Source organism: Carcharhinus amblyrhynchos, chromosome 12, assembly GCF_965287045.1.
Source record: "Carcharhinus amblyrhynchos chromosome 12, sCarAmb.v2.hapA, whole genome shotgun sequence".
Lineage (NCBI taxonomy): Eukaryota > Metazoa > Chordata > Chondrichthyes > Carcharhiniformes > Carcharhinidae > Carcharhinus > Carcharhinus amblyrhynchos.
The window spans coordinates 67,111,282-67,127,316 of NC_137335.1; the positions used below are offsets into that span (position 1 = coordinate 67,111,282).

At 42.2% G+C, this 16,035-nt stretch overlaps 1 protein-coding gene across 2 annotated transcripts in view; it reads left to right on the forward strand.

Annotated features, from left to right (window-relative positions):
- Positions 1-12,126, forward strand: part of xpo5 (exportin 5) — an 87,765-nt gene extending 75,639 nt beyond the window's left edge. For both annotated transcript variants that reach the window (XM_080200662.1, XM_080200663.1), the window contains exons 31-32: positions 8,301-8,465; positions 10,197-12,126. In XM_080200662.1, coding sequence (XP_080056788.1) covers positions 8,301-8,465; positions 10,197-10,352 — 321 coding nt within the window. In that variant the 3' untranslated portion in view covers positions 10,353-12,126. The remainder of the gene's footprint in view (positions 1-8,300; positions 8,466-10,196) is intronic.
- The last annotated feature ends 3,909 nt before the right edge of the window (positions 12,127-16,035 follow it).

The window sequence follows — 16,035 nt, forward strand, 5'->3', positions numbered from 1 at the left end:
TCCCGCTTTCTCCCCATAACCCTTAATCCCCTCTCTTATCAAAAACCCATCAACCCGCATCTTAAAAATATTGAGCGAGGCAGCCTCCACCACTTCAACGGGCAGAGAATTCCAGAGATTCACCACCCTTTGAGTGAAGAAGTTCCTCCTCAACTCCGTTCTAAACCGCCCCCCTTTTATCTTGAGGCTGTGCCCCCTAGTCCTACTGTCTTTTTTGAGCGGGAAGAGTCTCTCCACCTCTATCCTATCCATCCCATTCATCATCTTATACGTCTCAATGAGATCTCCCCTCATTCTTCTAAACTCTAATGAGTACAAGCCTAGTTTATTCAGCCTCTCCTCATAGCTCAACCCCCTCAACTCCGGTATCAGCCTAGTAAACCTCCTCTGCACTCCCTCCAAGGCCAAAATATCTTTGCGCAGGTGCGGTGCCCAAAACTGCACACAGTACTCCAGCTGCGGCCTCACCAATGCCCTATACAGCTGCAGCAAGACCTCCCTACTTTTATATTCAATCCCCCTCGCTATGAAGGCCAGCATCCCATTCGCCTTCCTGACCACCTGCTGCACCTGCAAGCTGGGTTTTTGCGACTCATGCACAAGGACCCCGAGGTCCCTCTGCACCGTCGCCTGCTGCAGTTTTTCGCCCCGTAAGTAATAGTCCTTCCTACCATTCTTCCTACCAAAGTGGACCACCTCACATTTGCCAACATTAAATTCCATTTGCCATTTCCTGGCCCATTCGCCCAGCCTATCTAGATCCTTCTGCAGACTCTCCACACCCTCCGCACAATTTGCCGTTTCCCCCAATCTTGGTGTCATCAGCAAATTTCGACACCCTACACTCGGTTCCCTCCTCCAGATCATCTATATAAATGGTAAAAAGCTGAGGCCCCAGCACCGACCCCTGGGGCACTCCACTAGTCACCATCCGCCAATCCGAATAGCACCCGTTGACCCCCACTCTCTGCCTCCTATTTGACAACCAATCCTCTATCCACGCTAACACCCTACCCCCAACTCCATGTCCCTCGACCTTCTGCAATAACCTCTTATGAGGTACTTTGTCAAACGCCTTCTGAAAATCTAGAAAGACCACATCCACCGGCTCTCCTCTATCCACCGCCCTAGACACATCCTCCTAGAACTCCAGTAAATTTGTCAGACACGACTTCCCTTTAATGAAACCGTGCTGCGTCCGCTCTTATCAAGCAATTCCCTTCAAGATGCCTCGCAATTTCCTCCTTTATGACAGATTCTAACATTTTACCTACCACAGACGTTAAACTAACCGGCCTATAATTCCCCGCCTTTTGCCTGGCACCCTTCTTAAACAACGGCGTAACATTAGCCGTTTTCCAATCCTCCGGCACTTCCCCGGAATCCAGCGACGTCTGGAAAATAACCACCAAGGCATCCACTATCACCTCCGCCATTTCTTTCAGAACCCTCGGATGCATTCCATTCGGTCCTGGGGACTTGTCCACAATCAGCCCCTCCAGTCTGTCGAGCACTGCCTCTCTAGTAACAGTAATGTCATTAAGACCCTCCAGTCCTACCACCTTTCCATCGCTAACACCCGGCAAATTATTCACATCCTCCTCCGTGAAGACAGAAACAAAAAAGTTATTCAATACCGTAACCGTATCCTCATCCCTACCACTAGGTCCCCTTTCTCATCCTCTAAAGGACCAACATTCACCCTAGCCAGCCTCTTCCTTTTTATATATTTATAAAAACTCTTGCTATCCTTTTTTATATTAAGCGCTAGCCCAGCTTCATAGTTCCTCCTACCCTTCTTTATCAACTTGTTTGTCAATCTTTGTTGACATTTAAACCTCTCCCAATCCTCTTCTCGCCCACTACTCTTAGCTACTCTAAATTCCTCCGCTTTTAATTTAACACTTTCCTTCACCTCCTTCGTTATCCACGGCTTATTACCTCTCTTCCTACTATCCTTTTTGACCATCGGAATAAATTTCCGCTGAGCACCAAGAAAGATCCCCTTAAAGATCCTCCACTGCTCCACAACAGACCCTCCCTCCAACGCGCTCCCCCAGTCCACATTCGCCAATTCTTCTCTCATCCTACCGTACTCCCCTCTATTCAAACAGAGGACACGTGTCCGGGAACCCACTTTCTCCTCCTTCATCTGCACCAGAAACTCCACCATACAATGATCACTCTCCCCAAGAGGATCCTTCACCACAAGGTCCCTAATTCTACCCACCTCATTACATAGCACCAGATCCAAGATAGCTCTCTCCCTCGTCGGCTCCAACACACACTGTTCGAGGAAACTATCCCGGCAGCATTCCAAGAACTCTTCCTCGAGCCCACCGCGTCCAACATGGGTCGACCAATCAATATGCAGATTGAAATCCCCCATAACTACGGCCGTCCCATTCCTGCACGCCGCACTTATTTGCGCGTTAACAGCCCGCCCCACCTCCAGATCATTATTCGGGGGCCTATAGACGACACCCACCAGCGTCTTCCTCCCTTTGCTGTTCCTAATCTCCACCCACAACGATTCCACCCTCTGCTCCTTGGCTCCAATATCATCCCTTGCTACCACCGTGACGCTATCCTTAATCAGCAGAGCTACGCCCCCCCCCCCCTTTTCCCTCCTGCCTATCCTTCCTAAACACTTGATAGCCCTGTACATTCAGCTCCCAGTCTCTGTCACCCTGCAGCCACGTCTCTGTAATGGCCACCAGATCGTATCCATTTGTGTCGATCTGCGCCACCAGCTCATCCACTTTATTCCGAATGCTTCGCGCATTCAGATAAAGCGCTTTCATCCCAGCCTTCACCTGGACCCTATTTGCCGTAACGCCACCAACCATACTCACGCCCCCTACTCCCTCTATTATTGGGACATCCTCGGCCTCTATCCTTACCTGCACCCTCTCCTTAACTTTAGACCTCGTAACATCACCTACCCTCGCACCCTCCCCCCACCCCCCCCAGTTAGTTTAAAGCCCTGTCTACAGTCCTCTTTACTCGATTCGCCAGCACTTTGGTCCCAGCACGGTTCAGACCAACCCCATCCCGCCCGAACAGGTCCCACCTACCCCAATACTGGTGCCAATGCCCCATAAATGCAAACCCATTCCTCCCACACCAATCCCTGAGCCACCCATTCACTTCCTTAATCCTGTCAACCCTACGCCCGTCTGCACTCGGTTCAGGCAGTAGCCCAGAGATAACCACCTTGTCGGTTCTACTTTTTAATTCCATTCCCAGCTTTTCATACTCCCTCCCCAGATCCTCAGTCTGCATTTTGCTTACGTCGCCGGCACCCACGTGCACCACAACGACCGGATTCTCACCCTCCCACTCCAGGTTCCTCTGCAGCCCAGCTGCGACATCCCGTACCCGAGCACCAGGCAGACAACACACCCTTCTGTGCACTTTGTCATTGTGACAAAGGACAGTGTCAATACCCTTCACCCCACTATCCCCAATCACTACTACGTTCCTTTTCACCTTCTCTTTGCCTATGTCCTGCTGCATCACTGTACCGTGTGCAGTTTGCTCACCAACCTCACCTGCCTCGTTCTCGTCCAGCCTGGAAGCAAGAACCTCAAACCTGTTATGCAGATTAAGAGGCTGAGGCCTCCGCTCCTCACCCCCCTTCCTCCTCCCAGCAGCCCCTTCTTGTCCCTGACCCTTAGAGTTAGCCAGTCTAGGGGGGGTGGATGTCACTTGCACCCCATTGACAATGGTACCCTCTCTCCCCCTGATGAGCCTCAGCGTCTGTAGCTCAGAGGCCAGCTCATTTACCCTGAGCTGGAGCTCCTCCAGCAACCTGCACTTACTACAGACATGATCACTGGGATGGACCCTGTGGTCCACCAGTTCCCACATCATACAGAAACCACACATCACATACCCCTCCATTATTCACTGTAGTAGTTTTGAAAAAAAATTTTTTTTGTTTTTTTTCCCTTGCTTTTCAAACGAACTCACCTGGCCTTCTTTCCTTCAAGCCCTTTTTGATATTAAGCCCTAATAGCTCACTCCGCTTCCCACTCACTCTGCTGCCCGCTTAGACGCTGCCCGCTGTCTACACCAGGCCTCCTTTTAAACCTGGCGCTGATTTAAAGCTGATGGCCCACAACTGCCTTCTAACCACTCCCTCAGAATTCTTAAAGCAGTAAATACAATAAATAAATGCTTTAAACAGTTCTACAAAGAACAAAGTGCTTTAAACTTATTTTAAACAGGTTTTTAACAGGTAAAATCTTAGCTCTCTCTCTGCTCCTTCACTCGTCTGCTCCTAATAGTGAGTAATCTCCAGAACGACTGCAGTGAAGTTTAGGGCAAAGCTCCAGTGTTTTGACCTAGAGACAACAAAGGAACTGCAATGTAGATCCAATTCAGGGGGATATATAATAACTTGAAGGGAAATTCACAATGGGTGGCATTCAAACCTAAATTGAAAATCTTGCTCCATATCCTGTCTCTACCTGAGCCTATCTGTTGCTGAAATGTTGATCCATGCCTTCATTATTTCCAGCATTGAAACATTCTAGTGTCCTTCTGGTCAACCCTCATCCTTCACCCTGTGTAGTCTGGAACACTCTGGTCAGTGTCTTGTTCTGCTGATCTTCCATTCATCTATAGTGTACCCGATTCAAAATTACTATCTTGTGTAAGGCATATGTTTTCTCCTTCCTTCACCTTCCCTCTCCCTCTCCCCCTCCCTTTCCCTCCCAACACCCCTCCCCCCTCTCGCCCTCCTGCCCTCCCCTCCCTCCCCACCATCATTACTAAATCACCTGCTCCTTGCCTCTGACTTATGATGCTTATTTAGCAACTGCCGATTTGGCACACTCTGCAATTCCTTGTTTTAACTCCTCTAGCTTTCTCCTTTTAATATTCTCTTATTTCTGACATGCTTTTGATTACCCTTCTAATATTTCCTCTTTTGACTTGGCATTCATTTATTTCTAATTCATATATATCTGAATTGCTATTTATATATCAAAGACACTAAGGACCTGATCTTACTATCAAGTTACACCTATTTTCCAGCGCATAAACTTGGTAAATTTGGGCATAAGGCGAGTAGCGTCCATCTCTGCGCCGGTTTCCCCTTTACCAAGGTCTGAAAATAGTGGTGATGTGACCCATTTCTGAAATAGTGTGATGGCCATTTAAATGCATTTGTGCGTATTTAAAGTGACTTAATGGGCCACGTGCCCAACCTTACCGGCACTTCCCCCTTTACCACCGCTTTCACCCATCCAGAATCGGCGCGAAACAGAATGCTCTGTAAAAGTCCAGCTAGTGAGGAGGTAAGTGCCAAGCATCAGATGGCTCTCTGCTTGGGATTGGTGGGTCCAACAGTTCTCTGCTTGAGATTGGTGGGGATAAGGTGGATCTAACACTCTTTGCTTGAGATTTGTGAGGGGAGGGTCTGCTGCCCTTCTGCCTGAGATCAGTGAGGGGAATGGGGGCGGTCTGCTGCCACTCTGTCTGTGATCAGTGAGCAGGGAGAGGGGCCTGTAATTGGTCTGGGTGGCAGGGAGGTGGGGGGAATAAGGGGTCAAATGTTGCCTGGGTGAGGCAATGTCTGTGGGGCCAGGGGGAGGCATTTTCTGGCCTAGGATCGATGTGGCATAGGCGCCGCATTTTTTTTTTCCCCTGCACGTGCGCGGATGGATTCTCCAATAGAGCTGCAGGATTTTGTGCTTGTTAAGCCCCAACCACAGGCTTCTGCAGTGCGATTTGAAATTGTTGATGTTTTTTCAGGCAGTGTGTGTGTGAACGTGTTCAAAAGTCGGATCTGAAACAGTCTCAAGTCCCAGCACTTAGAATCAAAATGGTAAAATAGGGCCCTAAATGTTAGTTACTTATATATCACCTTTCATTTCCTTTTTAATGTATTTAAGTTTTATTTATTAGTCACAAGTAGGCTTACATTAACATGCAATGAAGTTACTGATTACAGCCAGATTAATTGGTTTTTGAAATATTCTTGTAGGAAAATGGACATGACCAGTTTTTGGTGTTGATTAAGGGTTTACTTTAGGTCAGGATATTAAATCTCTCCTTTTTGAATAGTGCCAGAGATCTTTAACATCCATATAAGCATCTCATCTGAAAGTAGGCACATCTTGGAGTTTAGCAGTTCCTCAGTAAGGCATTGAAGTGCCTGTCTGGATTAAGCATTGAAATCTTGATGTGAAGCCTTTAAAGTCGTGATCTTCTGACCCGGGTATGAGTGCTACCATTGAATTAAGATTGGTACTTGTAACTTGGATCAGGTAGATTTTGGCTATTTGTCTTCCAATCTCATGTCCTCCTTCCCTCCAGAGCCTTAGTTGAACTTTTCTCACTGGACCGTGATTGCAGCCACATTTTTTGCTTGAGACTCAACCTTCAGCTTTCTACCTTTCTTCCAGAGCTATTTTTAGTAGCTCTCAAGATCCACCTTCCTATTCTGTTTGTGCGTGCATATCTTTCCTGATTTTATATATCCTATAGGCAATTAATTTCAGTCTTGTATATCAGGGGCCATTAGCTCCGTTGGCTAAGAGTGTGGTAGAATAACACACACACGAGATAGCATCAGGGGCCTACCTACCCATCTTGCCCCCATTGTGATATCATGACCTAAACCTGTGTCAGTCATCAACTGCAGCTGCCAAGCTAGCCAGATTTCTTGGGACTCTGCCTCTGGAATTATGCAAAAGCAGTTGAGAGACTGGGGGCCGGAGCGTGCACCCATCTTCCATTATAATACAATCCCTTAGAATTGGTTTAGCTGTAAATTGGGTGACTATCAAAATCACTTACAACTTGAACTTACTTAAACAATCAGGAGTCTATCGTTACTGCTTAACTACCAAAGCTAAGGGGAGCCAAATAATTGCAGAGTATCACCTATGTTAACTTTTTTAAAGTTAGAATTTCAAATAAGTTTGTTTACATTAGCGCTATTCTGAACACAGGCCTTTTCAGCAGATTTAAATCAACTTGTTCATCTTGCATCAAGGTTGTGAGCAGCTCGTGCTCATTCAGAGAGACCATGGGAGCGATTATCCCAACTTGCTGTGCTATACTGCCCTAGCCTGGCATTGCCCAAGGGCAAAATGACAATGCCCAGGGGGCACCTCGGCACTGACCATTGGGCATCTGGAGTCGGGGAGGAGGAAGAGGGAGAATCGGGGCAGGCCTGGACACATTCGGGAGGCCAGCGATTGGATGATGGGAGAGTTGCTCTGCTGGCAAGTGATCGGGAGGCCAACAGTGCGGGACAACTGCGCGTGCACTGATCTCCACTTAGTGGTCTGCTCAGTGCTATGTTGTCAGCCTCTCCTTGAGGAATAGGTCCAGCCCACAGCTTTTTAATGAGATTCACACTGCACTGCAGCATGCTGTAGACTGTGGGAGATTCATTTTGAAAATCCCGCTGGGAAAAAAAAAGTAGAATTTACTCCAGTTTTTACTGGCACTTGGAATTTTTTTGGGAAATCCCACCCCATGAGGACTGTATCCAACTCTCATAAACAGTAAGAACTGTAGTCTTGAGAATGTTCACACAAGTGTCCATCCTTTCATTGCAGTTTTGGGCGCCGCACCTGCGCAAAGATATTTTGACCTTGGAGGGAGTGCAGAGGAGGTTTACTAGGCTGATACTGGAGTTGAGGGGGTTGAACTATGAGGAGAGGTTGAATAAACTAGGCTTGTACTCGTTGGAGTTTAGAAGAATGAGGGGAGATCTCATTGAGACGTATAAGATGATGAATGGGATGGATAGGATAGAGGTGGAGAGACTCTTCCCGCTCAGAAAGGATAGTAGGACTAGGGGGCACAGCCTCAAGATAAAGGGGGGGCGTTTTAGAACGGAGTTGAGGAGGAACTTCTTCACTCAAAGGGTGGTGAATCTCTGGAATTCTCTACCCGTTGAAGTGGTGGAGGCTGCCTCGCTAAATATTTTCAAGAAGCGGGTTGATGGGTTTTTGATAAGAGAGGGGATTAAGGGCTATGGGGAGAGGGCCGGAAAGTGGAACTGAGCCACGACAGATCAGCCATGATCTTATTGAATGGCGGGGCAGGCTCGAAGGGCCAGATGGCCTACTCCTGCTCCTATTTCTTATGTTCTTATAATGCTAAATGGTGCACAAGGCATCTAAATTGAGCAAGTTAAATAAAATTTGGAATGGAGAGACTAATAGTTCTGTGAATATTTTGAGCATCCTCATGATGCAATAACGTACTTAATTGATTCTTTTTTATCTGTATGTACTATTGTTAATCATTTTCTTTTTGAATTACACTTGTAGAGACCACGATATCCTGATTTGAAAACAGTGATGCAGCAGGTTCCTCAAATCTCTGGAGATGCTTTGGATCAATTTGATACAAAACTTCTGAACCCATCCTCTCATAAGATGGGTGACAAAAGGAGAAAGGACCTCTTCAAGAAACTCTTGTCTGGTTGCATTGGTGTAAGTTTGAATATATGGTGTTTTCAAAAGGTTGCCTTCCACAATAATGTAATATTTTAAGAAGCAAATATGATTAAATATGTCCAATACATATCACAGATTTTCATACCAAAGTGAATAATAGGGGTCTTGTAGCTGGACTTCCAGAACACATTTGATAAAGTGCCACAAGGTTATTACCCAAACTAAGATCCAACAGGTTGGGGGTAATGTATTAGTTTTGATAGAGGATTGGCTAATCACCAAAAAGGGAATAGTGGGGATGAATCTGTCATGTTCTAGTTGGCAGGCTGTAACTCATGGTGTGCACAGGGATCGGTACTTAGGGCCCCAGCTATTTACAATCTGTGTTCATGAGTTGGATGCAGGGATAGAATGTATTGTAGCCAAATTTACAGATAACACTAAAATAGGTACGAAAGCCAATTGCAATGAGAAAATAAGGAATTTATGAATAGGTATGGATAGGTTAGGCGATTTGAGCCAAATTTGACAGATGGAATTTAACATGGATAAGTGTGAGGCTATCCATTTTGGGCAGAGGTATAAAAAGGCAACTTATTATTTAAATGGAGAGAAACTTCCAAATGCTTCGTTGCAGAGGAATCTGGGTATCGTCGTGTGTGAATTGTAAAAAGTTGATTTGTAAAAGTCTCATCCTTGTGTTCAAATCCCTCCATGGTCTGGTCCATCTCTGTAAAGTTCTCCAACTCAAAACTCAAGTATGCACTCCCCAAATTCTGACTTTTGCATCTTCAATTTTAATTGCTCCGTTATTGGCTATGCTTTGAGATGCCAAAGCATCACGCTCTTAAATTTTCTCCCCAAACACTCCATCACCCTGCTCCCACCCTCAACAACTTATTTCTCCTTCAATATACTCTTTAAAAACCTACCACTTTGGCCAAGATTTTGTCATTGGACCTAATATCGCCTTGTGGTCAGTGGCAAATTGTGCTTGAAAATAGTTGCATGAAGTACATTGACCTTGATGTGTTTTACTGCAACTTGTTTATGGATGACCTTACAATGCAAGGATATCTTTTTAGTGCTCAGTGGGCAGATGTGGAGAACCAAAATATCACGTTTAGGGATCTTATTTGATCCATGCAGCAAGAACTTTGTTTTCAAAGACGTCTTCAATGTTTGCTTTGATCCCATGAGAGTTCTGCAGGTGACACAAAATGCTGTTGGAAATCTGAAATCTTTATTTGACCCATTGCTGAAACATAAATCTAGGTCAATGCAATTTCTCTAAAATGCTGTATTTTACAGCAGTAATCTTTAGAAGTAGATCATTGAATGTGAAGCACTTGGGGATATCTGACAGGATGATGCAAGTAAATTTTCCTCTTACAAAATTGAAATACTAAAACTTCTCATTTAAATGCTAAGTGCTGGAACGAATTTCAAACCAGTAAGAGATCCTCCTTTTGTGAAGAAAGCAAACTTGGGAGGAATGATGACTGTAGTTTTCAAAATGTAGTTTTTAATGTATTAGTTTTGATTACAAATTGTTTTTTTGTTTTGGCGTGATTGTTTATTATTCCTTTTGAGATAGGTTTAGTAGCAGTAAATTAACATAATTGCAATTCTGCATCCATGATTTTGCATATTGCTTTCACCACAATGTAATATGTTGCATACAATAGATTTTGTGCACAAAGTTAATCTTTAACCATTTTTAAAATATCTTTTATTCAAATCATCTTTTTTCCCTATCTTATTCAGAAGCCGCTTGGGCAGAAATTCAAAAAAGAGGTGCATATCAAAAACTTGCCCTCCCTTTTTAAGAAACCGAAACCACAGCCCACCACGCCAATAGAAGAAACGACTGAAGACAATGTCCTAACTCCTCTCTTTGACCCAAGAGCTCAGGACATGTGAAGAGTGGCAGGCTCTGTTTAACTTCCACTCATGCTTAATGGAGTAAAATGGACCTTTTTATGTTGATTTTAACTTGTAGTGTGTCTTTAGTTGTAAGGTGTTCATCAGCATTAGCATAGTGGAAATTAGCATCAAATAGCTACTTTAAAATGACTGCTCACCTAAAGAAAATACTTTCATGAGGCCAGGATAGTAACTCTAACAATTTAGTGGCTAGATATTTCTCTAAAATATCTAGTTGACTGCTGATGGTGTAAGTTATAATCCCCATAAAATTATTTCTGCCACAAGTTCATTTAGCCAACTTGCATAACTTTGTAATGCATAAAGCATTGTGGTGGAAAGAAGTGTAACTAATTGCGGTAGATTGTTACGAAATGCCTTAACATGTTCAGAAATTGAATTCATAAATTGAGTTTGCAGCAATCTGTTTTTCAAAGTGTTGTATACTGATGGTTTGTGTCTGTGATCTCCGTATTAAAAAAAAATCAGAAGAATCATTTTGAAGTTTTGTTAAGATATTTTGTATGCCATTGTTTAATATTAAATTTGATTGTCCAGTTTTGTGTATGAATGTTTATCTTCTGCTGCATGTCAAGACAACCAGACCTTCATAACTGCAGAAGTTTTGATTTTTAAAAAATCTACGTCAGTCTTGAGTCCAGACAAGTAACATTTCAAAAGCAGAAAATAATGGGAACTAGTAACTTCATTTTAAAATTTGTTATCAAGCTTTTCTGCATTTAGCATTAGCACCTCACTTTATATTTTCCGTGTGTTTTAAATGTAGATTTTGAAAATGAACTGGAATTAACATTAAAGTGATGGCTGTTTTTGTTCCAAGAATTCTTGTGGAAGAGTCTTTTATAGTAGTTGTAAAGTGGACTAAGTATCTAAAATTAAATGCATTTCTTCCATTTTTATTTTCTCCACTACTTAGTCTTTTCCCATTTATTTTGAACAGTTCAGTTGCCTTTGTATTTTTTCTGGCGAAGTAATGAGTGAATGACATGATTTCAAAATTTGAGTTGTATGAAATTCACAAAACATGTGTTTGTTTTGAGAATACAAAGCCTAACCCCACCTGGCTTGTAATTCATGTAAATGAGTCTGAAAAATATTCACTTAGTCAACTTGGCATTCTCACAATTTTATGTAATGCATGAGAGTGAAAAGCCTGTTATTCTTAGTGAAAGTACAGATTATGTTGTTAAGTGCTGACTTCACAGTGTACCGGTACAGAATTCCCTGTCTGATAGAAAACAGATTACTGTTAACCCCAATGAAGGCACTGGTAAAAATGTTTTTTTATAAATGTACCAGCATTTAGCATCTTTTTTAGTGAAAAGCTGGTTACCCAAATTTTAAACAGAACTACCAACTCTTCGGTGACAATGCAGTAGATATAACTTCGAAAATTAATCCTGTGTATGTCTGCAGAATGGCATGTTGAGATGATCACTTTTCATTTACTTCATTGGTAGTTATGTTGCATGTTTCCTTGTATTTAGTTTTTGATTCAGTAAAACAGAGCTAAGTGGCAAAATTATGCTCATTTGACCATAGAATTGAACTTTATGAAAGAAATACATTTCTAATTTTTTAAAATTTAAAGTCCATCTTTCCTCAAAGATTTTGTTCTGAAACTTAATACAGGAATGATATGAATTGGAAGAAAATACTGCTATTTGCTTTGATTTTTATTTCAATAAAGACAGATTCTACATAATGTACTGTTGCTGGCCTCAGTATCAATAAAGAACTTGGCTGTTAACTTGTATTGTTAATGATTGCAGTCCAGTTGATGCACAGGAAAGAAAACAAGACTTGCATTTGTTCTGACTTGTCTTCCCATCTCCAGCCCAAAAACATTCCTCAGAACTTAGAATTGCAGGACTTACAGCAAGGTCAGTCATTTGGCACATTCTTTTTCTTTTTCACATAAGCTACCTCTTCTGTTCTTTTTAAAATCATCAAATATCTTCATTATCATTTTAAATCTCTACAAATCATATTGGCAAAGGCAGTGAGCAAGATTAATTTATGGAACATTTTGATGACTGCTTCCAAGATTAACATGTTGTAAACCAACTAGTAGACATAGAAAAGCTTTATACATCTGTGTAATGAGACAGGGTTATTTGGCAATCTTAATAAAAGATCCTCTGAGAGATGGGGGAGTTTTGTACCTGTCTTGATGAGTGCATGATGAAAAGCTTTGATTAGTATGTCTTTTTTAGCAATATTTAAGTTCTGTATTACCTGATGACTCATTCCATATTAATCGTGAGAGGAATATATTCCGATCCAAAACTACCTTTATACCTTAGGTATAAAGATAAATACACTGTGGGAAGCATTCAAAGAAATTGCAAATTTTCAACAAACGTACCTTACACTTGAAATAAGATCAGAAAGATTCATCTGTAACTTACAAGGGAAGTTGAGGACAGTATTAGATTAAAAGAGGTGCATAAAATTGCAAAGAATAAATAAGTCTCTGGATTTGGAAAGCTTCAGAAACCAGCTGAGGGTAACCAAAAGGTTGTTATGGAAGGGGAAAAGGAGTTGGAGGGAGGAAATATTGGGAGATGTTTCCATTCATGGGAGTGTAGAACCAGAGGGCATAGGCACAGAATAAGGGGGTACTCAAATATTTAAGATGGGTTTGAGGAAGAATTTCTTCTCTCAAAGAATGGTGACTTTTTGGAATTCTTTAACCCAGGAAACTGGAAGCCAAATCCTTAAATATTTTCAAGGCTGAGATCAATAAGCTTTTAATCATAAGAGAAATTAAGAGAGAAGGCAGAAAAGTGGACCCAGTGTTAGATCAGCCATGGTATTAAATGGCAAAGCAGGCTTGAAGGGCTGAATGGCTTGCTTTTGTTCATATTATGGAAAAATTTGATGAAAGTAACCTAAACAATGTTTAAAAAATGATTACCTTTTATGTCTTGCAGGATAGCTAACACTGCTATCAAGAAATGGAGAGATAAAGTGGGCCAGTTAGCCTGATACCAATTGTCAGGAAAAATGTGGAAATCTGTAAATCTTACCATGCTTTTCTAAGAACGCTGTTATGATCAGACAGTCAACATGGTTTAATGAAAGGGAAATCCCTATATTGTGTCCTTGCCTGAGGGCTACTGATCATGGCTGTCACATCTCTACACCATGATATCACAATGGGGCAAGCTAAAGAGGCAGACCTCTTGCCAGCCTTTATGGGGACTTCTGCCATCATTAATAAGAACACTCTAGCTAACTGAACTAACATTCAACACCATCACTCCTCTTAAGCCAAAAGGAAAATAATGGCAACATATTTTGAGGATCTAAATAGTAGGGTAGACAAAAAGGGTAAGATGTTGTATGCTTGGATTTCTAAACAGGCTTTTGATAAGTTACCACACAGGTTAATTTGCAAGGCAAGGACTCATGAAGCAGCGATAATATATTAACATGAGAGCAGATTAGTTAATGGACCAGAAGCAACATAGGGACAAATGGGCCATTTTCAAGTTGGCAGGCTGTAACTAATCATATTCCAAGTATCAATGCTGGAGACTCAGCTATTTACAATTTATATTAATGACTCGGGCAAAGACATTGAGTAATGTATTCAAGTTTGCTGACAGTACAATGTAAGGGAATGTACAGTGGGTGGGCACAAAAGTGAGTAAGCAACAAAGTAGCAGATAGCATTTTGTGTGGATTTTTTTGGTTAAGAAAAGCATCTTTTACAAGGTGTGAAACTTAATGGAATTTAGAGGAATGAGAGATGATCTCACTGAAATATAAGATCTGGAGGGATCTGACAGGATAGACATAGAGGTTGTTTCCTATAATTGGAGAATGTAGAACATGGGTTCAGTATCAATAAGCTGATCATTTAGGGGTTAGGTGAGAAATTTCTTCAGTGATGAATCATTGAATTGCCTAGCCCAAAGGGTTTTGGATGTTGCATTGTTGAGCATGTCCAAGAGAGATGATAGACAATGAGATAGAGGAGCAGAATTAGACCATTCAGCCTATTGAGCCTGCTCCACCATTCAATCAAGGCTGATATCTTTCTCAACCCCATTCTCCCGCCTTTTCCCTCTAACCTTTGAACAACTTACCAATCAAGAACCTATCTCGGTCTTAAATACAATCAATGACCTAGCCTCCACAGCCTTCTGTGGCAATAAATTTCATATATTCACCACCCTCTGATTGAAGAAATTGCTCCTCATCTCGGTTCCAAGGTCATCACTTTACTATGAGACTCTGCCTTGGATTCTATTTTCTCTTGTTAATGACATCTGCATGTCCATTCTATCCAAGTCTTCCAATATTCTCTTAAGTTTCAATAAAATCCCCCCCTCATCCTTCTAAACTCTGAATACAGATCCAGAGTCCTCAAACATCTCATTAGTCACAGATTTTTGATCTCTGAATCAAGGGATATGGGCAGGAGTTAGGAAAGTGGAATTGAAGTAAAATGTTAGCCATGGATAACAAAGGGGCTGAATGGTCTACTATTGTGTTCTTACGGATCAATGCTAAACTTTATTTACAATTATATTAATGACTTGGATGAAACTACTTGGTGTATTGGTAATAATACATAGCAAATTGTGAGGATAATTCCAGTCTACAAAAGAATATAGATAGCTAAGTGAGCAGATGGATGATAAAGTGGGAAAAGGTGAGGATATTCACTTTGTTTTACTAGTCCTCCTACAATGTTATTTAAATGCAGAGACTTATACTCTGACCTTCGGGTAAGCATTCTCCAAGGCGGCCTTCACGACACACGACAGCGCAGAGTCGCTGAACAGAGACTGATAGCCAAGTTCCGCACACATGAGGACGGTCTCAACAGGGATCTTGGGTTCGTGTTGTACTATCCGTAACCCCCGTGACTTGCCTGGGTTTGCAAAACCTCACTTACTGTACTGTCTGGAGACAATACACATCTCTTTAACCTGTGATCAGTGCTCCTTCCACTCACATTGTCAGCCACTTCAGGTCTTGAACAGCAGGTTAGGTGTAAGGATTTGCATTCTAATCAGTAATCTCTAAACAGTCTGTGCTTTATATGCTCTGTCTGAGGCCAGAACTCTCCATTCACCTGACGAAGGGACTAACCCCGAAAGCTTGTGAGTCTATTATCAAATAAATCGGTTGGACTAAAACCTGGTGTTGTCAGACTTTTTACTGTGTTTACACCAGTCCAACGCCGGCATACCCACATCGAGACTTATATGGCACAGAGGATTGTGATGGCCCACGTAAAACAGCGAGCAGATACAGCAAGTAATTAGGAAAGCAAATTGAATGTTGGCCTTTATTAAGAAAGATAGAATATAAAAATTGAAGTCTTTTTACAACTGTAAATGTTGGTGAGATTGCTGCATACAGTTTTGATCTCCTTGTTTACGGTGAATATGCTTGCAGTGGAGGCAGTTCCAAGAAGGTTTTACTAGGTTGATTCCTGGGTAGTGCATTCCAGATCGTAAATGTGCAGTGCATAAGAAGTCTTATGTTACTGTTGCTTCTTTTGCCAATAAGCTTATATTGGTGTCCTCTGATTTTTTTTTTAACCTTTGCACCAGCAGGAATAGTTTCTGTCCTGACCTTTTCATGATTTTGAACACTTGTACTGAATCTCTGCTTTAAAGAAAATATCCCAGCCTCT